Source organism: Solanum stenotomum, chromosome 10, assembly GCF_019186545.1.
Source record: "Solanum stenotomum isolate F172 chromosome 10, ASM1918654v1, whole genome shotgun sequence".
Taxonomy (NCBI): domain Eukaryota; kingdom Viridiplantae; phylum Streptophyta; class Magnoliopsida; order Solanales; family Solanaceae; genus Solanum; species Solanum stenotomum.
In genome coordinates, this window is record NC_064291.1 from 50,146,716 (window position 1) to 50,172,171 (window position 25,456).

Below are 25,456 nucleotides of genomic sequence, written 5' to 3' on the forward strand. Positions count from 1 at the left end.
AACTTAGTAGATCAACTTAATATTTTTATTTAAATTGTATATTGAATAATTTTTAAATAAAGACAAATTTACATATTTAGACGTTAGAAAACAAACTTTAATCTCAACAAAAATAAAGGATGTCTAATATAGGCTATTAAATATAAACAAAAACTCCTACAACTTAGTAGATCAACTTAATATTTTTATTTAAATTGTATATTGAATAATTTTTAAATAAAGACAAATTTACATATTTAGACGTTAGAAAACAAACTTTAATCTCAACAAAAATAAAGGATGTCTAATATAGGCTATTAAATATAAACAAAAACTCCTACAACTTAGTAGATCAACTTAATATTTTTATTTAAATTGTATATTGAATAATTTTTAAATAAAGACAAATTTACATATTTAGACGTTAGAAAACAAACTTTAATCTCAACAAAAATAAAGGATGTCTAATATAGGCTATTAAATATAAACAAAAACTCCTACAACTTAGTAGATCAACTTAATATTTTTATTTAAATTGTATATTGAATAATTTTTAAATAAAGACAAATTTACATATTTAGACGTTAGAAAACAAACTTTAATCTCAACAAAAATAAAGGATGTCTAATATAGGATATTAAATATAAACAAAAACTCCTACAACTTAGTAGATCAATTTAATATTTTATTTAAATTGTATATTTAATAATTTTTAAATAAAGACAAATTTTACATATTTAGACGTTAGAAAACAAACTTTAAACAACAATAAAAAATCTCAACAAAAATAAAGGATGTCTAATATAGGATATTAAATATAAACAAAAATATGAGGAACAAACTTTAAACAAAAATAAATGATGTTCTAATATAGGATATTAAATATAAACAGAAACATGAGGAAAAAAAGTATAGGGACCGAAATGTTTCGGGGATTTTGAACCCGACGTGAATCGAACACGCAACCTTCTGATCTGGAGTCAGACGCGCTACCATTGCGCCACGGATCCCTGATGCAATGAAAACCTAATTAATGATATATTGCCAATAATCTATATAGTGGTTGTCTCGTTTTTCTTTTTTAATCAATATAGGATACTCATTGTTGATAAAAAAAATTAAATTGTTTATTGTAAATTGCAATTTGTTTTGGAGATTTTACCTTCTTTATTTAATGTTGAATTACCGACCTATTCTAGCTAAATGGGAACAGCATTTTGAATTCAAAAGGAAATAACATTGATAATAATTGCATAGTTTTTATATCGTAAGAAGACCGTCCTTTGACATTTTGATCATAGTTAATCTTAGTTAAAACTTAGAAGGTTTGGCTAAATTTTCAACTAGCATTGAGGTTAGGAACATATACGTCCTCAATGTTAGTCTAAGATATGAATATATATATCAAAAATGCGAAAACTAAGACATGATTGCCAGCATTATTTATGTACCACAAATTACAATTACAATTAATGAACAAATGCAATATAATTCTTAGTTCTCACCTTTCTTTACTTCATATATTTTCTTGTACATGAAAGAAAGTAAGACCATCACTATTAAAATGTTACGAGAACCAACAAAGTATTTTAATCGAATTACCGAAAATCATGAATACATGAAGTTTATTGAACAAGAAATTGAAAACCAAGTTAAGGTCTGATCATCTTCATATTTTTTGAAGATTCCCACCTTAAATCAAATTTGAAAGATCATCAAACACGAAATTTAAGAAAATAAAACGACCTCTTAAGAAGTATAGAATTGATCTGAACACATAGTCTGACGGTAAAAAAGAGAGTTAGTAAACCCAATTCTTCTTCTAGCTAGATCAAATTCCACAAGATTGTTCTGCATTTGATAACTACCGATAACAATCGCGTCTCCCGTTGCTTTTTTGCCTTCAACAAACGCTAGGCAAAACACTCCCGGGTTTACTAATAACAATGAATTTGCTCCAGTAATTGTCCAAAACACATTTGGATTATGGAGAACAAAATAAATTCCAGGTGCATTGTAGCCCAGGCCCAGGGGTGATATACCAATAAACGAAGAGTTAAAACAAGTTTTAAAAGGTGCCACTGGAGATACAGTTTTCACATTTTTTGGCATTTCACTAATAAAAGCTTTACTTACGGCCCTGTAAATAGAAGGCTCCAATTCAGTATAAGGAACGGCCGTACTGATTCTCGTCCCGCCTAACGAGAGTAATGTGTTGTTCAATTGCAAAGTTTTCGCGTTAACTCTAATGGAAGAAACTTGAATGTAATACTCTGGTGAGGCGCGAATTATAGGTGTATAGAAAAGATCTTGCGAAGCATCAAAGCCAAGTGCAAAGAGATAAGGCCTATGCCCAATAAAAATGATTCCGTTTTCTTGAGGTGATGAACTTAAGCAAATAGCAAATTGTCTGCTGAATTTAAAAGCTGATGCAAGTTGAGTAACAAACGATACTGGACTTTGCTGGCCAAATCCAATCATTCCTTTAACATCTTTGCCTAATTTTTGGGTTAAAAAAGATGGAGAACAGCTGAAGATAAACTTCGGGATAGTTACAACGGGCCCGCGGGATTCAGGGCCCGTATTGGATCCGTTAATGGATTGGATCGTCAAAACATCCTCTGCGATTTCAGCACCAGAGCAGAAAGTATTATTCAGAGCCGGGTTGGACACAGTGTTATAACAGGCATTGTTGTTGCAACCGGGCCGGGTTTTATTTTTGGTTTTACAATCTCCGCAAGATGTTGATCTTGCGAGATTGCATTGCCTTGAATTGCAACGAGCGGGCTTGTACGTTGAGCTTTTGAAGCCCGTTTCACAATCCACCCATAGGTTTTCGCCACCAACATGGACCGCGAGTTTAACGGGGACAAGAGGTGTTCGTTGCTGAATTTCTGTGATGTATTGTAGAGTAGAAGGATCTTGTTTCACTGCAAGGAAGAATGCTTTAGGATGGAAATTGGTTTGAGCTAGACAAGTTGATGATATGATGAAAAGAAAACAAAAATGGAAGAGATAGTAGCTTGAGGAATACATTGGGAATTTGAATGATTTTTAGTGTGTAAATATTGGACATGATAGACATCTATTTATACTTAATACTTATACCTACTTCGTTTCAATTCAATTTGATCGTCTTAGTTTCATTTTTACTTTGTTTTAAAATGAAATTATTTTTTTATATTTTTTTAATTTCAAATTCTCGCGTGACATGTTTACGATCATACAAGTCTTTCCTTTGTCTTCCTAGAACGTGTTGCTTTCAATATCATCAATTTATCATAAGTAAATTCTTTAATAGCATAACTGCATAAGGATGTATCTTTCCAGATCTGAAGATGAATTTTAAATGGGTTAAAAAATTCCACTCGCTTAATCGTAATTGTTTGTAGTCATCATTCTTGTTAACTCAATATATAATTAATATTTTTTAGTGTTAGAATCCATTTTATAAATAGGGCCCCACAGTTCATATTTATCAAGGACTAGGTCAAAGTCAAACTAAGGAAGCTCAATTTGCTATACTATATTTCGCTAGCATTTGACGATAGATTTTCAAATATTTTTGGCAAATATTATTTGGATGAAAATTTGGATGAAATTCCATCATGTTTTTTTGCCATATATTTGAGAAATATATTTTTCTTTTTTAAGAAATATAATTTATACCCATAAGTTTTAAAAACTATCAAAACTAACCATAAAGTTTGTATTACATAACAAGATAGAAACATCAACGTAACAAGATTCATGACTTCTGCAACAAGTCAAGTAGATCTTCGTTGCCAGTGTCCATGACATTGGAGCAATGTAGTAGTTCGGAGTGAGTGCAACAAACATCATTCCATATATCGTGAAGTAGATGATCAAACACATGATTTCATTACCCTGAGCTGATTGTTCGTCATTTTCGTCAACAATCATATCATCACTTTTATATTCACTGAATATTCCATCACTGCTTTGGTGTTCACGTAAAAAAATTATGTAATACAATGCAACAACTACTATAGAGGATGTTTTGTAAAAGATAAAAGTTTGATGTAGAATTTGAATTTTTAAAAGCTCTCAAATAATGAGATTTGACCCAAATACTAGTTTTTTCTAGTATTTGGAAATTTGAGTCATTTGCCAAATAATGACAAATTGTATGGACAAACATTGTTTGCCAAATTTCCCCCCAAATTTTACTTGGGAAATCTATGGCCAAACGGGTTCCTTCGGAGAGATTTAATGATTTTGTAGTCTTTTACAAACTAGTATTTTAGTTTTACGTTCTTTGGTAAGAAATTTGGAAAAAATAATAATTCTAACTTCTAATTTGTAAGTGGTCATGATAAAACATTTTCATTCCTATTTTACTAATGTTATTTATATTTAAACGCATAACAAAGTGGATCTAAGTTATATATTAACTTTTTCTAAATTATACAAACGTAGTAGTAAACCTTATGTACATGTTGGTACCAATGCAACTAATTTAGAATTGAAACCTAGTTTCTACCTTAAAATTTGTGCACTATATAGTACTGTAGTATATTTTTTTAAAATCGTGGCGATATACTTTTATATTTTCACAAAGACAACAAACGCATCATCGTTTCAGACTCCACTTAAAATTTTACATTTTGATCCAATATTTTTTTGCCATCATATTCAATCGTATTATTAAGTATTAATAAGGGAACAACTTCATACACTTCTCTCGGTTTCCTGGAATATATATGCAGCAAAAAGTAACGGTAATATTTCTATTTATTGCACATAAATTATACAATAAATTATTGCGCACAAAGTCTCGGCTCATACTACATAGGAGTAATATTATAAAATTGACTGGACCAATAAGTATGGCGCCTCAATAATTTTGTTGGCCTAAAATCAAACTTTAATAAAAGGTAGTATTGAATTTTTCTGAGGGAAACATCACATATATTGATCAGATGCGAAATTAGTATAGTAATAAGTTTTTCAAAATAAGAAATTAGTGACACATAAAATTTTATAGTAAAGCAACAAAAATATCATGTTAATTCATTTAATTATGAATTAGCAACGAAACTAAATTTATAAATCAAGGGCTATTTTATTAATTTAGAAAATAGTTTAAGTTATTTTTCTTAGTTTGATGTTCGGTATTTGTCTTGAGGCTTGATTTAATTAAAACAGAATTCGTGCGTGGCAGGATTTTCAATTTTCATTCTCAAGAACTCGAATACGACACTTTAATTAAAAATGGAGAAACCTCAATCATTCCACTATAACTTATATCGATAGTTTAAGTTATTTGATGTCATTCAGATATAAACATTTTTATAGAAGTAATAAATATATTGATAACCTAAAAAAGAAGGTAGCTTGGTAACCATTTGGAACTGGTCAAATTATATGCACACAATTGCAATTTGCAACTTTCTTTGTTGGGCAACAAATTAAATCTTAATTAGAAGTAGAGTAATAATTAACGGGAAAGAAATTAAAGGGGACCTAGTCAAATATCTACCCACATGCGTGCTTAACTATCGTTATGTCTTTGCACTTGGCTTTGATGCCTCGCGATATCTTATTTATACACTTATCGTAAACCATTTAATTTTTTTTAATCATCAATCGTGCCTCGCTAGATTATTATATTCAAGTTTCGTCCTTTACAATTAACGAAAAATCATTGGCATTGAACAAAACATTGCTCTCGTTAGATGAAAAATGAAGAAGCCGGGACTTACATTGTATTATATTGGAGCCTTCTATTTACAGAGTTGTAAAGTTTTTATTAGTAAAATGCTGAAAGATGTGAAGACTGTAACCGCAGTGCAACCTTCTAAATTTTATTTCAACTCCACGTTGCATCGCGGTTACAATGCACCTACAATCACCACTATCAACCAACAATATTTTCAAACGACTTCCAAAACAATCAACCACCATCACGGCCACCACCAACCATATAACTTTTTAAATGTTTCGTTATAATATACTCCTAATACTTATTAGATTAATTCAATATTTCATTTAAATTTTATATTGTTTAATTTTTTAAATAAAGATACTTTTTTACATATTTAGATGTTGAGACAACAAATCATAATAAATATAAATGCGCAAGGTCTAATATAAGATTATTTAAGATACAAATCTTTTACAAGAAAACACAAAAAAAAAGTATAGGGACCGAAATGTTTCGGGGGCTTTGAACCCGACGTGAATCGAACACGCAACCTTCTGATCTGGAGTCAGACGCGCTACCATTGCGCCACGGATCCCTGTTGTATTTAGAACATATTTTTTCTTTTATAACTCAATATTTAATTTTATTCAATATATGATAATTATTATTGATAAAATAATTTCAACTGTTATTTGTAAATTGCAAGAATGGAGATTTTACCTTCTTTATCCATTATTGAACTGACTACCTATTCTAAGTAAGAAAACTTTTTGAATTTGAAAAAAAATAACTTTGTTGGTAATTGCATATTATTTATTTTATCAGAACATTGTCCTTCAATATTTGGTCATAGTTAATATTGGATAAAACATATACATACTCAGTATCAGTTTAAGATGTGCATTTAGATAAATATATTTTAGAATAGGTGTTCAATGTATTACTCCTATATAGTATTAGCCAAGACTTTGTGCGCAATAATTTATATAATTTATGTGCAACAAATATAAAAATTATAACAAGACAAATGTTGCGTTACTCTTTGCTGCATGATCGAGAAAAGAAAACTCATTTTTTTTTAACTCATATTTATATTTATATTAATTATATTATCCAAAGCATTTATGACTCCTGAAGTAACTCGAAGTACTTTTTGTCCATCAAACGGAACTTCCTAAGGTTCTATCCATTTTTAGGTGTCTGGTTGTCACATTTGAAAGAATCGAATTAATCCTTATTTTACTTAATTAATTAATGTAGAAAATAGTTCAAGTTACTTTTATTAAAAAAATTCATCTGGCTCAGCTCATATCTGATTCAACTAAATTTTGAGTCGTGCATTGCAAGTTTTTTAATTTCCATTCTTAGGAACTCAAACACGAGACCTTTGGTTAAATTAAGAGTGGAGAGATTTCAATTATCCCACCACAACTCATGTCAGTAGTTTTAAGTTACTTGAATGTCAACTAGACATAAATATTCTTATGAAAGTACTAAATATTTGATTATTGGTAACCTAAAAAAGAAGATAACTAGGTAACCATTTGGAACTGGTCAAATTATATGGACACAAGGAAGAAAGATCTGCATTTTGCGACTTACTTTGTTGGGCAGCAAATTAAAGCTTAATTAGAAGTACAGTTATATTAATTAACAGAAAATGAATAAATTAAAGGGGAGTTAGTCAAATATCCACATGGGTCGCATAACTGGCGTTATAATCTAAGTACACTAAAAAAGTGGTTGAGAGTGAAAGCAATGTGTTGGTTTAGTTTAAGTCTTATATACCATCGATAAATAATGTTTAACTCATTCAAATGATATTTACCGGTAAATCTTCTTCAAATCGTGGAATTTAAAATCTTAAAAATAGGATATATATGTTACATGTCTATTTTAGGCTAAAAATCCACGCATGTTTAACCGATTAATTAGCTAGCAATATTTCATAAATAAATTGCATATTTTAGCCTAGAGGTGACAAAATTAGCCCATGAAAACTTGTCCATGTTTGTGCAATCTGATTATCGATTTGCTCATTTAATAGCTTAGACCATTTCATTTCAGTTCAATTCATTTCAACTTGTCAAAGCTTGAGCTTATATATAGCTCAAATCTATTAATGAGATATCATGTCAAAATATTTTTTTAAAAACATTTTTTATTTGATAAATTATAAAAAGTAAGAGTTGGGTCAGAGGGTCAATAACTCGCCCATTTATTAACTCAACTCATTTTGACATGTAGTCTAACCTATTTATTTGGCACCTCTAACTTTAGCCTATAAATACATGCCTAAGATATGTCCAAATATTTTGTTTACAATCCTTTGCTTACATTCTTTCTCCTTATACTACAAAATCATGAAATTATCTCCTATGTCACCCTCCAAGTACTATCTTTTTCACTTTTGTTTTCTTCTCATCACATCCACTACTTTATCAAAATCCAATTTCCAGCCCAAAACTTTATTCCTATTAGTCAAGAAAGATCCATCTAGCCTACAATACATTACTCAAATTCACCAAAGAACACCTCTTGTCCCTCTTAAATTAGCCCTCAATCTTGGTGGTGAAAGCCTATGGGTTGATTGTGAAAATGACCACAAAAGCTCAACGTACAAGCCCGCACGTTGCGAATCAGCGCAATGTGAACTTGCCTGGTCAACATCATGTGGAAATTGTTATGTAAGTAACACATTACTACCAATTTGCAACTCATGCTATAACGTTGTTTCAAATCCTGTTACCTCCACTGGAGGTGAAATCGCAGAGGATGTTTTGACAATCCAATCAATTCACGGGTCAATTCCAGGACCTGTTGCAATTGTCCCAAATTTCATCTTTAGTTGTCCTACTACATCCAATTTAACACAAAATTTAGGCAAAAATGTTAAAGGAATGGTTGGTTTTGGGCAGCAAAGTCCAGTATCATTTGCTACTCAATTTGCATCAATTTTCAAATTCAGCAGACAATTTGCCATTTGTTTGAGCTCATCAACTAAACGAAACGGTGTAATTTTCATCGGACATAGCCCTTATTTCATTAGCCTCGCATTTGATGCATCACGAGATCTAATCTACACACCTATAATCACCCAGCAACGTTTCGTTGCCATTACCTACCCACATTATGTACGCATCATTCGCCCCTCACCAGAGTATTACATTCAAGTTACTTCCGTTAGAATTAACGGAAAAACTTTACCATTAAACAAAACACTACTCACATTAGATGAAAACGAAGAAGGTGGAACGAGAATCAGTACGGACGTTCCGTACACCGAATTAGAGCCTTCTATTTACGATATCGTAAGTAAAGCTTTTATTACTGAAATGCCAAAAGAAGTCAAAAAGGTACCCGCAGTGCAACCTTTTAAAACTTGTTTCGACTCGACATATATTGGTGTGTCACGCCTAGGTTACGATGCACCTGAAATTAATCTCGTATTTCAGAAACGAAATGTTTATTGGACGATTATCGGAGCGAATTCGCTAGTAAAAGTTAAGGAAGGTGTTATATGTCTAGCATTTGTTGAACGAAAAAAAACAACGGGACAAGCAATTGTTGTTGGTGGATATCAAATGCAAGACAATCTTATAGAATTTGATTTATCAAGAAGCAGAATTGGTTTTAGTAACTCACTTTTTTATCGTCAAACTATGTGTGCAAATCATAATTATGCTTAGAGAAATTGTCATTTGTGATTCTAGTTAACTTAATTAATCGTCATTTTAATTTTCTGTATATTTTATTTTATTGAATAATCTTCATGTATAGTTGCAATTATCTTCAAAGATGTGAAGATGTTTCCTCAATATATAAGCTAAATGTTATGATAGTACTGTTTGTCATCAACATATTTTTTTTTTCAAATAGCTGGTCGGATTTACTGTTTATATTTCTAAACCAATATATATAAAATTATACACTTATTACATACATATATTATATATTTATTATGTTTAATAATTCAAACAATCCGATGAACGGCTATTTAAGTTAACTCAGAAACGTTCAGCCAAAAAAAAAAAAGTTAAAACTCCAGAAACAAACTCTTTTTCTTTAATGGGCTGTAAAGATAAAAGAAAATGTGGGCCATCAGTGCACAAAATGGTTAAGTTTTAACATAAATAGGAAAATTACGCGGTTAAGCAAACTTATACTACTTAATTACTCATCATAGCTATAGTTTGCTATAATTACCACTCGTGACTAACATTACACATTAATTGCATGGGCTGACTTCGAGTTTGTATAATTAGTCACGTTTGTATATGTATAATTTGCCACATTTGTATAATTCGCAGCTAACAATTCTTTGTTTGATTTGTATTTGTATACGATTGTTTGTATTTGTATATGACGATGATTTCCTTTGGTTTTTCAGTTTTGTCATCATATACATTCAATCTTTTTGTGTATAACTTTTTAAAGTTTGTATAAACGTGTAGTTTTGGATTTTGTATAATATAATTTATATAATATAATTTGTAAAATATATTTTGAATAATTGTTTAAAGCTCATACATTTATGTTTGTATCAATTCGTTATTTCGAGTTTTATTATATTTGTATAATTCCAGACTTTATATTACTCCAATTATACAAAAACACGCGAATTATACAAACGTATCTGCAAATTATACAAACGAGATGCGAATTATACAAATTATTTTCTTTTCTCGCTCGCCTCTCTCCTCCCTCTCCCAATTTCGCTCGCCTCTCTCCTCCCTCTCCCAATCTCGCTCGCCTCTCTCCTCCCTTTCCCAATCTCTTTCGCCAGAATATACAAATACATATGTATAATATACAATTATCTAACCGATATACATATACAATTCACCTCTCTCCCACTCTCTGCCCTCTCTCACTCGCTTCTCTCCTCCCTCTCCCAGTCTCGCTCGCCACTCTCCTCCCTATAACATGTAGCTACGAATCGTAATTAGCAAACTATAGCTTGGAGTGTAATTAGGCTATTTTTGAGTGGATATATGCGAAAGTTCCTCCTATTAAATTTCATGTTTTTCTTGTTTCAAATGAGCTATTTTTTTTTATCAATCAAATTTACATCTAATGGGGCATAATTTTTTTTTAGAATTTAAATTATATCTAAATATAACTTATGAATATAGTTTGTTATGAGAAACAAAAAGTAAAGACCAGCACAAAATAATATGGCCAAAAGTGCAACTGTGCAAATGACCCATTTAAAAGTGGTATTGCTTGGCTTTTCACCTTTTACTCTTTTTGGTGTTTTTTTGTCATATATTTAGAAAAATTCTATCCCTACAGTAATTTATCAAAAATGATATGTACCAAAAAAAAAAACAGAAAATTATCCTAAAAAGATTGCTTCTTTTAACTTTCACGTGAAATTGTCTAGCTTAATACAAAAGACTTCCTTTATAAATTTATTGATTGTGATGAGATGATTGAGATTTTTTTATTTCAGTTAAAAGTTTTGATTTCAAGCCTTTGGAGAGGGAGAAAGCCCTATTGAGTGGCTGCTTTTAGAAATGAGTCATGCAGTGTATGAATTCGAATTTAATCAAACCTTAATGCAAATATCAAATATCACCAGATAAAAAACATAATGTAAACCTTTATGTATTTTAGGGTGGGGTTGTTTTACGAATATGATATATATTGATTGATTGAAGCCAACAAAAAAAAGTATCTTGAAATTAAATTGTTGAAACATCAAATTAAGATGACAAGTGTTTAAGAGAAAGCTAAACATTTTTATTATATAATTTAATTTCAGATATTTTCTTTATATTTTAAAATCAAATACTTATATTCTTCCTATTATAGAAATTTTGTACTCACACCTCCTATGAGATATATCTATAACTAAATATAATTATTAAAATGTAAATTGAAATTATAAATAGAAAGTTTGTGGATTTATTTTTATCAAATTTAGTGACGAAGATGAAAATAAATTGTTGAATATCTTTGTTCACTCATTTGATTAAAACAAAATGATTAAAAAAAAATTGAAATAGGTATCTTTCGAAACTTATAAATAAAGAAGAAGAAAATCAAGTTACTTTGATAGATATATATACCAACTATTAGTAAACTTTAAGCATGTAAATTATTTGTATTTTTATTAATTATATTTTATTATATAAGAATTTTTCATTTTTGTTCTAGTTTGTTTATTTGTTCTTTCACTTAAAAGTTATCTTAAAATTACATTAAAAAAATCTTTTTATTTATAATTCTAATAATAATTATACTTTAATATATTTAGTTTCAGATATATCTTATAAAGAGTGTGATTGTAGGATTTTTATTATGGAGAGGATGTTTGATTTATGATGTTTAGTGTAATTAACCCTAAAACTAAAAACAAATATGTATAAATTTTTCACTCCGCACATCAGACCAAAAGTTCACAACAATAAATATCATTAATTTTTAGTATAAATATCATTAATCATTGTATAAATATTTATTATACATATGTATTAATTGATTTAATTAGTGTGTGTGCAATATTACTATATTAGGTGAGTTCTTAATTAAGAATGTTATTTTCTATCTTAATGAAGTCTAACGTGAGAAGTAGTAATTGGGAGATATTAGGAGATCAATCTCTTTCCTACAACATTTTATAAATTAATCCGTGTTAATATTAAAACTTGAAATTTCAAAATGATGTGGAGTTTTAAAATTATGACAAAATTATTTTTGTGTAATCAATAAATCATGAAGTTTAGTTATGAAATCGTTCACTTGACATTTTGTATCAGGATAAATTACATTACAAGTCCAGGATAATGGGTTATTTGCATGATTCATTTCCATGAAACGTAAATTATGTTAGATCTTTTGCAAATCACAAATGCAAAGTCAATTTATTTTAGACAAAGTTAGGCCTTTTCAAATCATAAAGGCAAATCAAACTTTTACTTATATAATATTGGTTTGTCAGTAAGTAAGAACAACTTCAAGCTAAAAATCATAATAGTAGCAATACGGATGAGCTAATTTTTTTAATAGATGGTAAAGTTAGATTTTTTCGATAAGCTAAGTATAAGGTACAAATTTGAACCTTATTCCTAAAAGAATGATATCCGACGTATATAAGGATGAAACTAAAAAAAAAAAAATAGAGGACAAATGACAAAAGAAAAAACGAAAAAAGAAACCTTTACAATGATTTTCACCTATTTCTTTTTAAAAGATTGTCAAATTTATAATATTTTTTAAAGTTTATAAATATTTATTTACTAAAGACAAACTTCATTTTAAAAGTTTTGAACAAATTATGCTTAAAAAAGAAGTGAACGGAGGTACTTTGATGTGAAAGCAATACAAGATTAAAATATTAATTGCTTAAACCTAAGCTCTAGAGATTAATAATTAATCATCCAATTCTCTTTGCAAATTTAAAAACTTAAATTCTTATTTAGTGAACCAAAGTAATCATCATTAGAGGTAATCACATGTTACTTCAAGCTAATTAAGTTTCAACTAAATAATAATTCAAATTATGACCATTTTCACTTAATAATTTCTAGATGACGTACAACAACACATTATCAATAAATATAATGATTAATGACCATATATATTTGACCATTACACTATAAATTACAATAATTTTGATGGGCGTCACTCATTATCAATGGTAGCATAATTAGATGAACCAACTAAAAAGAATTATTACACTCCACTCGTCAATTTTTTAGTTGCTCTTTTGTTTTTTGATACATTATTGAAAAGTGACAATATAATGATTTAATGTACATTATATTGGTGGGAACCAATTTCCTTCCATTTTTGAAATATCTTAGTTGTCATTATTGATAGTTGTCTTCTTACAAAGGAGTAATGCATTCAATCGTCAGAGGCGGATCTAGAATACAAAATTTATGATTTCGAATTTAATAATATGTTTGAGTTATATATAGTGAGTATTAAATTAATAATTTTTACATATTATATTATATTTTAATAAAAAATATATAATTTAAATTAAAACTGTTTAATTTTATCAAATTTATATCGTCAATTCTACCTAAGCCCCCGAAAACTCTCCTCCCCTACCATAAAAACAAGGTTTTGTAATTTGGGCTTTTTCTTCAACAAGGAAAGACAAAATAAGGAAATGATAGGGTGTGTTTGGTAGTGAGGTAAAAATGGAAATATTCTTTAATTTTTTCATGTCCGATTGACGAAAAAAATGAAGTCATTTTCCTCTCTACCAAACACACCCTAAGAGATATTAACAATAACAACTAAATGTCGTGTAAGTCACTTAACGACTGACTATGGTAGATTGTAATAATGATAATATGCAGTAATTTGTTAAGTTTAATAGTGATAGTAATGTAAATAATTTATATTTAATTTAGTTGGATAAATTGATAATTACATGTTTAGGTACAATTCACACATTTATATATTTTCCGTATTTAATGTTTTTTTTTTTACTTCGATTATCATATTGCTTTATTTAGTTACTTTCCTGTTTAAGAATGCTTTGACATGCTTTTTAAATATTTTTAAAAAAAATAAAAAATAAAAAATTGTTTGAGCAGACGGAGTCTATCTAATAGTCTCTCTACCTCCTGAGGTAAGAAGAAAGTCTACGTACACTCTATTTTCTCCCGACCCAATTTATGAGATTATTTTTACTCATATTATTGATGTATATAGTTCCCTATGTTCTTATTTCTTGATCCTATTATATATTAATGAATTTTTTTTCTGTGCTTTTTTACCATGTTTCCACGATTGACTTATTCATAAAACATAATTATACACTCAATTGATTTTTATGGAGAAAAGTTGGGAAATATTCATTAATTACGTTATTCCATCATAGAATGTGGACATGGGCTATAGTTACGTTGACAAAGTGAGATTAAATGGAAGCTATAATAATTATAAAAAACACTTATTAACTCTTCAATAATGCACCTTTTTATCAAGTTAGGTGCCTAATTAGTAATTACTAATTAGGGTAAAAATATTTTTAGTAAACCTTAACTATTAACCATTTTCAGAATTCTATATCATGATAAATCTCATTCTGCTATAAAAGATATCAATACAATTGAGGGAAAACTTGAAGCGTAAAAAAATCACTATCCTCAGTTCATCAATATGAAACGCAACTTCCTAACTTTTACAAATTACTTGTTATGCTCATTAAATTTGCCTCTGAAAAATTAGCAAACTAATTACTCTATAGTTTAATTATATCCATAATAGCTCCACGTTTCACAACTATTCCTTGTTCATTTTTGGACGTAAAATATTTTTTTGGTATTTAATATTATACTTTCAATTTTCAACAATAGTTTTTTATTATTGATCTGACATATACCTTAAGAAATAATAAATAATAAGGCTAATATTACTACATTAGACTTTGAATGGATTGAATTTAATGTTCTGAAAAATATATTAGATATTGAATAATATTTAATAGCATGGATAAAAAAACAAAAAAGACTTGCTGCTAATACTTCTTTTTTGCCAGTTTTGGGGGAATGCTTTCGAAAAGTTTTCTTACTGAAACGTATAATTGGTTGATTGTTATGTCTAAAAAGTTTTATGGATGTATTCAATTATCTTTTCAAAAAGAATTTCTATGCACTTTATTTTTTCTAAAAATAAAAAAGTTGTTTTAAAACCCTTTGTTATGAACTTTTTTCTGATTATAGAAAGTATAAGCAAACAAGAAATATTAGTATTTCTCATGAAGCTCCAAGAAATAATGCATGGAGTGATTTTTCCTAACCGAAAATTGATTGTTTTCTCTTTGAACTTTAATAGTGCAATAAATTTAAGAAGATTGCAACGTATATCATGCATATGAACTTTTATATTTATATACCTATAATTAAATGATATACATATATTTTCATTTTAAGTTGTGACTCTTTAACTTTAAATTTATTGATTTGATATAATTAAGAAGTGGCAATAATTGGTTGTTATATGTTATCTTCCATTGTGTTATTTGTTTAAATATAATAATATTTGTTTTGATTATTATTTAAGTTTTATTAGATTATATTATTTGACATTATGTGCATATCATTTCTGATATGTATATCATTCAAATTGTTTAGATGTAACATTATGTAACGACAACGACATAATATAATTTAGTCCATCCAAATGAATATAATATTCAACAAAACAATCACTATTTTCTCATTGAAAGTTTTTACTGAAAAATGTTCAATGATCACATATATTCTTATTGAATCGATGATTGAGAAAGAAATAAATAAATAATAGTAGTGTTTTAACATGAAAAAAATTAGGAAGCTTTCCAATATTTTACTGAAAATTTATTTTCCTCCATAAATTTTTATTGTGAATTGGTTCGATAAAAAATAAATTAAAAAAATCATATTTCACAATATAAATTTCTCATTTATTCGAGATTAAGAAAATCTCCTTCCTAAAAGATCTAGTACGATACATAACAATATAAAATAATACGTACCAATCATTCAAATAGAGTGCTTAATACAAATGAACATAATTAGCCAATTTCTCAATATCTAATAATATCAAAATCTAAAAATTCAAGTCAATAATTAATCGTCTTTACCCATTCTAATAAGGAATTGATTTGCCCAACTTAAATAATACTTAGTTATTATCTCAAAGAAAATATTAAGAAGTTTTTCTTTCTTAATTCTAATTTTCTTCAACAAATAAATAATATTATGAAATAATACTATTATTAGTTGAATAATCATATCAAAATCAACTTCTCTAACCGTCACAAATATTCTATCTAGTATCCAAACTAGCTTAACCTCTAATTTGGTTAAGCGATATAAAATTAGTTTAATTTATAATTCTTTATAGAACTTATAAGGATCGTTAATATGTAGGATAAGATGAACTTAAAAGAATAGTTTATTTGTAATTCGCAACAAACATTTCATGTTTTTTGTCATCCCATTTGTATATTGAAATATATAAATTCATGATCCATTTGTATACCGAAATATATAAATGCAGGACCCATTTATATACCGAAATATACAAATGTAGGACCCATTTGTATACCAAAATATATAAATAGACCCAAATATACAAATGCATGACCCATTTGTATACCGAAATATACAAATGCGAAACCTATTTATATACCAAAATATACAAATAGACCCAAATACATATTTTTTATATATATGTATACCGAAATATACAGATTAATAGCCATAACAAACATACAATTTGTTATGAAGTGTAATTATACAAACTATAATTATTACATACAAATATAAATTTTATATTTGCTAAACCTAAAATTTACCCTAAAAAAATCCCCGAACATTAGAAAACTCCTGAAATTTACAACGACCTCGTCTGTCAGATTAGTAACAAAACAAACATAGCGGACAAGTCGAGGAAAATATGTCCTTTATCTTTTTTTCCAATCCCACTCGAAATCATAGCGCGTAACTATTACTCTCGCCGACAAGTCNNATTTGTATACCGAAATATACAAATGTAGGACCCATTTGTATACCCAAATATACAAATACATGACCCATTTGTATACTGAAATATACAAATGCGAGACCTATTTATATACCGAAATATACAAATAGACCCAAATACATATTTTTTATATATATGTATACCAAAATATACAGATTAATAGCCATAACAAACATACAATTTATTATAAAGTGCAACTATACAAACTATAATTATAACATACAAATATAAATTTTATATTTGCTAAACTTAAAATTTACTCTAAAAAAATCCCCGCAACATTAGAAAACTCCTGAAATTTACAACGACCTCGTCTGTCAGATTAGTAACAAAACAAACATAGCGGACAAGTCGAGGAAAATATGTCCTTTATCTTTTTTTCCAATCCCACTCGAAATCATAGCGCGTAACTATTACTCTCGCCGACAAGTCACACCAAAATGTCGACACATCCCACAACGTTCTACTTTCCACCGTACAAGCGATTGTCCTATACCTAATAAGTATGCGTGATATTCACGCGCCATATTAGTCGCGTGGAGTTGAAACCCATGTCAATTATATGTACCCTTTGTCAAATAATAGCTATCCCTTTATCACATTTTAAATTCTCTCTGTCCCTAATTACTTGTCAACTTTTAAATTGACACACTTATTAAGAAAATAATAATTGATATAGTGAATTTACCATTTTACTCCTATTAATTATGAAGTGCATGAATTAAAAACTTAAGATTTTCAAGAAGTTCAACATTTTTTAAAGTAATAAATTGAGGATATAATAAAGATTTTTTTTTTGTCCTTTCTTGAGGGTATACTATAAAAAAATAGAGAAGTAATTAGGAATAGATGGAGTATAATAAATATAATGTCCTAGAAATTGTAATAGGGGAATGACTATAATTAATGATAAGGGTAAATTATGAACTAAGTGTAAAATTATCCATTGATTTCATTATGTGGACAAGTATTGTTGGATATCCCAAAATAGTATAGTGAACAACTATTGTTGGACGGAAGGGGTAATACTTGCTTTGTCCCTTTTTACTTGTCGAATTTAAAAATTTTACTTGTTATTTTTGATAAATAAAAAAAACAATTACATTTTTTTTTACCTTTTATATCCTCAATTTATTTAGAGAGTTAATATTTTTGAAAAAAGATAGAACCTCTTTAAAGAAGAGTAAATTGATTTTGAAATTCTTTCAATTAAAAGAGATAAAATAGTAAATTCACTATGTCAATTATTATTTTCTTAATAAGTGTGCAAAACAAAAATGGACAAATAACTAGGGACAAAAGAAGTACCTTGGATGATTGTTACATGTCGTATTTTATCGTATTATTAGTTTAGATATATTCTTTGTTTTAATTGTTATTTATAATTTATTGTATTGTATTATTTAAATTCATTATTAGGTAATAATGAAAAGTCTCATTATGTATAATGACTAATTTGGTAGGATCGCATCGTTATTTTAATATTCTCTTTCTCATTTTGAATTTACTTTCATAATAGTCTTCCCTGTAGTCTACTTTTGTTTTTTAGATTTATCATTCATATGATTGATGTATAACATGAAAAACTATAGGATCTATTCAAACATTATATTTATTAAACTAATAGTATAATATAGTACAATAAAAAAAATAATATATTTTATGAAATAAATGTAACAATCATCATTCAAATAAAGTGTAATAATAAAGACATAGTTTAGTGACATAAAAAACAAAAAAATAACAGAGAGTCCAGAAGGTGGTGCTTACTATTCTCTGTCTCTCTCCCTTCTTGCTTTCATCAAAAACTTTTTACAAATTTAAGTGAGTTTGTTATGTTATGAGAGAGAGAGGAATCCAATTCTTTGCACAAAGACACCACCTTTTTGGGGTTTTTAGTACAGTAACGAAGGTTGCAGCAAAAAATATATATCATTAGTGCATTTAGACAAGCTAAAGAAAGAAGAGGGAGAAAAAAGAAAAGCCTATTCTTGAAGCCATTGTTTTTTATTTGAGAAAGAGAATCTTAACTTAAGATATTCATAGTGGGAATCTTTGGGTTCTCTAAAATTTTAAAAAATCATTCTTTGGTTTTCTTGAAAGGTAAGCTCTTTTTCCTTTTTTTCTCTTTGTACCACTGAACCCTCAGCTAAAATTGACTGCTAATTTCTTTTATAAGTGTTATATGATGTTCTTTTACCTCTTGAGTACTTGTAATAACATTTTCTTCATCACCATCAATTTTCTTGATAAGGGTGGGGTGTAAATGTTTCCATTTCTCTTGGCAAGTGTACTCTTTAACCAATTTTTTGTTACTTGAAGGAATAATTTTGTTGCATTTCAATATTTCTTGCTAGGCTTTTAACATGTGGGGTATCTGGTCTGTTTCTTGGTTGCCCTTTTGAGGTAAATCCTTCTTGGAACTTTGACTTTTTATAGTATTGTTCCTCAAAACCTTCTCTTTTACTCTCTGATTTTTGCATATGCCATCAGATTTGTTCTCTAGGGTGGTGGCCAGACTTCTGTTAGTACTTATTTCTGTGTTTTTTTTTTTAGGTTCTGTATCAAAGTTCAAAACTTTGGTTCAGGTTTTTTATTTTCATTTTGTCTTCTTTTGCTTTAGTTAAGCTACTTTAATTTCTTTATAGCTGTAATTATTTGTGGGGTGTTCCCTTCTGGCTTCATCTTTAATGCTATGATTATCAATCTTTAATGGACCATATAGTGGGACCTTTGTTATATTTTACTGTGATTGTTTGCATTTGTACCTTGTCAATGATCTGAGTGTGTTTCTTGTTTATTTTCTGTTTTCAATCTTTTCATTTCCATGCATTATAAGTTGAGCATAGGAGGATTTTTTTTTCTGATTGCAGGAAAAATAAAAGAGGGATATTTCATTAGCTAAAGAAATGGTTTCAAGGTCTTATTCCAACTTACTAGATCTTACTTCTGGTGATTCGCCAACGTTTGGCCGAGGGGGTAGGAAGCTTTCGAGGGTAGCTACTGTAGCTGGGGTTTTATCTGAGCTTGATGATGAAAGTAGAAGTAATGCTTCTGATGCTCCATCATCAGTTACTCAAGAAAGGATGATAATTGTGGGGAATCAACTCCCTCTTAGAGCTCATAGGAGAAAAGATGGTGAGGAAGGATGGAACTTTAGTTGGGATGAGGATTCCCTTCTTTTACAGCTCAAAGATGGTCTTGGAGAAGATGTAGAAGTGATTTATGTAGGCAGCCTTAAAGAAGAAATTGATCCGAGTCAACAAGATGATGTGGCTCAAACTTTGCTCGAAACGTTCAAATGTGTACCAGCTTTTATACCACCTGAGTTGTTCAGTAAATTCTATCACGGTTTCTGTAAACAGCATTTATGGCCTTTGTTTCACTACATGCTTCCGCTATCTCCAGATCTTGGTGGTCGGTTTGATCGTTCGCTGTGGCAAGCTTATGTCTCGGTGAACAAAATCTTTGCAGACAAAGTAATGGAGGTCATTAATCCTGATGATGATTTTGTTTGGGTTCATGATTACCATTTGATGGTGTTACCAACATTCTTGAGGAAGAGGTTTAACAGAGTGAAGCTCGGCTTCTTCCTCCATAGCCCATTTCCATCGTCGGAGATATACCGAACTCTACCTGTAAGGGATGAGATTCTACGCGCACTGTTGAACTCTGACTTGATAGGCTTTCATACCTTTGATTATGCTAGACATTTCCTTTCTTGTTGTAGTAGAATGCTTGGCATTTCATATCAATCTAAACGAGGTTATATAGGATTAGAGTACTATGGCCGCACTGTTAGCATTAAGATTCTGCCAGTTGGAATACATATGGTTCAACTTCAATCAGTACTGGACCTTCCCGAGACAGAGACCAGGGTTGCTGAGCTGCGAGATAAATTCCGCGGTCAGACAGTGTTACTTGGAGTTGATGACATGGATATATTCAAAGGAATAAGCTTGAAACTTTTGGCCTTTGAGCTCCTACTCTCTCAACATCCTGATCAGAGGGGTAAATTGGTGTTGGTTCAAATTGCAAATCCTGCCAGAGGCCGAGGGAAAGATGTGCAGGAAGTCCAGGCTGAAACTTATGCTACTGTAAAGAGAATAAACCAGAAATTTGGAAGGACTGGATATGAACCAGTTATCCTGGTTGATAAGCCTCTTCAGTTCTACGAGCGCATTGCTTACTATGCTGTCGCGGAGTGCTGTCTTGTTACTGCAGTAAGGGATGGAATGAATCTAATACCTTATGAATATGTTATATGCCGGCAAGGAACGGAGAAGCTGGATGCTACCTTGGGCTTGAACCCCACAGCACCAAAGAAGAGCATGTTGGTGGTTTCTGAGTTTATTGGTTGCTCTCCATCTCTCAGTGGTGCAATAAGGGTCAATCCATGGAATATTGATGCTGTTTCTGAAGCTATGGATTCTGCTTTAATTGTCTCCGAGGCAGAGAAGCAGATGCGGCATGAGAAGCACTATAAATATGTGTGCACTCATGATGTGGCATATTGGGCTCAGAGCTTTTTGCAAGATCTTGAAAGAGCATGTAGGGATCATGTGAGAAGGAGGTGTTGGGGTATTGGATTTGGCTTAGGATTCCGTGTGGTTGCTTTGGATCCTAGCTTCCGGAAACTGTCAGTTGAGCATATTGTATCTGCTTACAAAAGGACCAAGCATCGGGCAATCCTTTTGGATTATGATGGTACAATGACAGTCAGAAACTCTATCAGCAAGGGTCCAAATGCAGAGGTTATTAGTATCTTAAACAGCTTGTGCAGGGATCCAAAGAATATTGTTTTCATTGTTAGTGGAAAAGACACAAAGACTTTAACTCAGTGGTTTTCTTCGTGTGAAACACTAGGGCTTGCAGCAGAGCATGGCTATTTTGTGAGGTAAATATTTTATATCCTGGAATTATCTGTGTTGATTTCTACTGTTATCCCCCAAAGTGATAGATTATCAAGTTGATTTGTTCCATGGTTGTAAAATTATTGTTGCTAATCACTAACGAAATCTCAAGACTTTGTGTGTGGGAAGTGTTCTCGCTGAAGTACAGAGTTTGCTTCAATTAGTCAAATAAATATTAAGCAGAAGAGTAGACAATAAGTATGCAAGATAGCAGAATTGATCAACACTTAAGGAGAAACCTGATAAGGAGGAGTCCTAACAATATTTAGGAAACATCTAACTCTGGGTCTAAATGCAGTCAGTAAACCGGAGGTAGACGACTGCTTGCTGTTGAAGTTTATCTGTGAGGCTAAATTCCACTTTCTATATCTGTCTTTCTGCTACTAGTTGACTAGTAGATGACATAGTCTTTCTGTTCCTCGTTTTGCTGGTGTATTACTTTTTGTTGGTTCTTCATTCTTGTTTTCACTTTCTTTTAGGCCTTAGGGTGGTCTCTGCCACCAGGGGAGAGGCACTGTGGTGTTTAAGATGTTTTAAGCTGACAAATAACATACTGCAATCTTTAAGCTTTATTTCTTATTTTGGATATTCTCAGACCAATCAGGATATCCCAGTTGCACTGGAAAAGATAAGGTCTTACAATAATTAGATATTGATCAGTCCCTGCCACTCTACCAAATAATTAGGACTAATTTCTTTTTTCACGGCAGTTTGGTTGTGTCAAGCACCAGTTAAAAATATTGAACTCTTCCACATGAGACATTTCAACTCCTTTTTGCACAAATTCATTGAGTTCAAAAAGAGCTAGTCCTAATTACAAGAGCCAATTAAACTGTTCAATTTTCTCTGGTTGAGAGGTTGAACTAGAAGTATACTTATTACAGTACTGAGCATGCAAGGTATGTTTCAGTGGGACCATCTACAGGATATCTTTTATGGATGTCACTAACTTTAATCATTCTCAAGGGATGGGGGACAACAGGATCAAAATTTTCTTGTCCATTTGACACACATCAATTCAAGGAGTGCTGAATTTGCTGGTGTTTCAGATTGATTTAATGACAGTAAAGTTTCTAAAACTAATTTGCTTCTTTGGCTTTTGTGACCAGCTGTCCAGCTGCAGAACAACATAGTTCTTGGGGTGGTTGTAATTATGGTTAAACTTGGACTTGGCGCTTCTATGGTGGAAGCTGCCAGAGTTTGGTTTTGGTAGCACCTCGATAGTTATTTTGAGGGAATAGCAACATATGAAAATCAACTTCTTTCCATAACTTAGGTCGTGCTTCTATAATGTAAAAAATTGTTCTTGGTGAAAACAGAAGATCTTAACTGCCCGAGTGTATATGTGTATTCCTACTCCTAAAGTGGCAGTCTCCTTCAATTTTTACAGATGTCTGTTTTGTGTCTATGCACACAGCACACAGTTTATGGGAAACTGTTCGGAGGAGTTTATTAGTGCTTTTCCTTAACTTTAACTGTCTCCACCTGCTCTCGGTGCTTGATGTTTTGTTTTCTCTATAAAGCTGAAACAATTCCTTTTCAGGCCAAATCATGATGCCAAATGGGAAACTTGTGTTGCCGTAGTAGATTTTTATTGGAAGCAGATTGCTGAGCCTGTAATGAGCCTCTACACAGAAACCACTGATGGTTCTTTCATAGATAGCAAGGAAAGCACACTTGTTTGGAATTACCAATATGCAGATCCAGATTTTGGCTCATGTCAGGCAAAAGAGCTTCTAGATCACTTGGAAAGTGTTCTTGCAAATGAACCGGTTACTGTCAAGAGTGGCCAGAACATTGTAGAAGTGAAGCCTCAGGTGAGCAGTATGATGTCTTCTTTCACATTTCTCGCATGAAGCACTTCCACGAATCTTGTATATTGTGAAGACGTCTAAGAATCCTATTCATTCTAGTCTATACTATTTTGACCTGAGAACCTCCTTTTTACTGTGTCTAAAAAATCTTCAATCAAGCCCATTGTTGTTACTCATTGCTTCAACTTCCATGATTCTCACATATTACTGACCATAAAAGTTGCTTCCAGCCTCTAACTCAGCTAGTGTTTTAAGCCACTGTTTTCAAGCATTTGATCTCTTACGGTAGATAACGTGATAAAAATTTGTTAGTTGCTTCCTTATGTAAAATTTAAGAAGTAAACCAACAATACTGAACCTTAAGTATTGGTTCTATAATGAAACTTAATATATGTGATAACTTTATAGGTTTTATTTGGACACTAATCACATTTGGAGAATTTGGAGTTGTGTTTAGAGTTCAAACATGCTCTGCAAAAGAGTCAGCAACTCTATTTTAGAACTAAGCATGCTTTCTTAAAATAGCATACACACTATAAATCATGTTCATTCATAAAAGTTCATTAATCATGTTACCTTTCTTTGGTTTCCTGAAGTTGGAAAATTAAAATTATATCTCTTTTTCTGATTTGAATTTCTCATCCTTTTTGTTTTCTCTGACTTCAATTTGATGGTTTGCTTTTGCCATGAACGTTCATTTCGACCTCCTAGGGTGTCAACAAAGGTCTTGTAGCAGAACGTCTCCTAGAAACAATGCAGAAGAAAGGAACAGTACCAGACTTCGTGCTCTGCATAGGGGATGATCGATCAGATGAGGATATGTTCGAGGTTATAATGAGTGCTGTCGCAAGTGCCTCACTTTCCCCCGTTGCTGAAGTGTTTGCTTGCACAGTTGGCCAGAAACCAAGTAAAGCCAAGTATTATTTGGAGGACACTACAGAGATTATAAGAATGTTGCAGGGCCTGGCTTCTGCTTCTGAGCATTCTGCTAAACATGTTTCGATATCTCCTCAACGCGTAATCATCGACCGAGAATAGGCAAATGAATATCTGAAAAGGAAGAAAAAGAAACAAGATTGATAGAAGGCTTTCTTAAACAGATTCTATAAGTGTATTGACTGTTTCTAATTAGTTAATTTTCCTTTGGGATGTTGTTATAGTTGTCTCTTAGAAATATCAATTTTCTTATGTTTACCAATTGCTTTTAAGGTATGTTTGTTGTCCACTTCAACTTGAAATTTAAACATAATTGTAAAAATAGCTATTCATTTAGTGCATTTTCTTGGTGCATCTTTTGTTTTATACTTATTGATCATATTGAAGTCAATCAGCATTAAACCAATTAAATCGGTTTATCAAATGTTGGAATTAAATCAAACTAATTAAGTCAGTTTTTTTTTTTATTGTTTTAGTTTTTGTTAGTTTTGTCTATTTTTCATCCGATGGGATAGTAAAGGGTTTCCTACAGAAAAGCCTTTTGAGTGTTGTTGAGAAATATCTATTAGAAATTGGTATTCTTTTATGGTGTTTTCAGTTTTTAGAGGTATTTTACATAAAATTATCTCTTTATATACTGACGGATGAGG

General features: G+C 30.6%; 2 protein-coding genes, 2 non-coding genes and 1 pseudogene across 5 annotated transcripts; 2 read left to right on the top strand and 3 right to left on the bottom strand.

Moving 5' to 3' along the window:
• Positions 1-917: 917 nt before the first annotated feature.
• TRNAW-CCA (transfer RNA tryptophan (anticodon CCA)) lies at positions 918-989 on the bottom strand. Its single transcript has one exon. It is a non-coding gene; the product is annotated as a tRNA-Trp (tRNA).
• Positions 990-1,728: 739 nt separating this feature from the next.
• On the bottom strand, positions 1,729-3,064 carry LOC125842479 (probable aspartic proteinase GIP2; annotated as a pseudogene).
• A 3,106-nt stretch (positions 3,065-6,170) lies between these two features.
• TRNAW-CCA (transfer RNA tryptophan (anticodon CCA)) lies at positions 6,171-6,242 on the bottom strand. Its single transcript has one exon. It is a non-coding gene; the product is annotated as a tRNA-Trp (tRNA).
• Positions 6,243-8,010: 1,768 nt separating this feature from the next.
• On the top strand, positions 8,011-9,336 carry LOC125842339 (probable aspartic proteinase GIP2). Its single transcript, XM_049521617.1, has one exon. The coding sequence runs from the start codon at positions 8,011-8,013 to the stop codon at positions 9,334-9,336; it is 1,326 nt and encodes a 441-aa protein (XP_049377574.1).
• A 9,635-nt stretch (positions 9,337-18,971) lies between these two features.
• On the top strand, positions 18,972-25,068 carry LOC125878235 (alpha,alpha-trehalose-phosphate synthase [UDP-forming] 5). 2 transcript variants are annotated; one of them, XM_049559444.1, is made up of 5 exons: positions 18,972-19,246; positions 19,501-19,549; positions 20,017-22,040; positions 23,600-23,873; positions 24,582-25,068. In XM_049559444.1, exons 3-5 carry the CDS (start codon positions 20,053-20,055, stop codon positions 24,906-24,908), a joined length of 2,589 nt encoding a protein of 862 aa, XP_049415401.1. In that variant the 5' UTR covers positions 18,972-19,246; positions 19,501-19,549; positions 20,017-20,052; the 3' UTR covers positions 24,909-25,068. The 2 variants fall into 2 exon arrangements, with proteins under 2 accessions (XP_049415401.1, XP_049415400.1); XM_049559443.1 differs by lacking the exon at positions 19,501-19,549.
• The last annotated feature ends 388 nt before the right edge of the window (positions 25,069-25,456 follow it).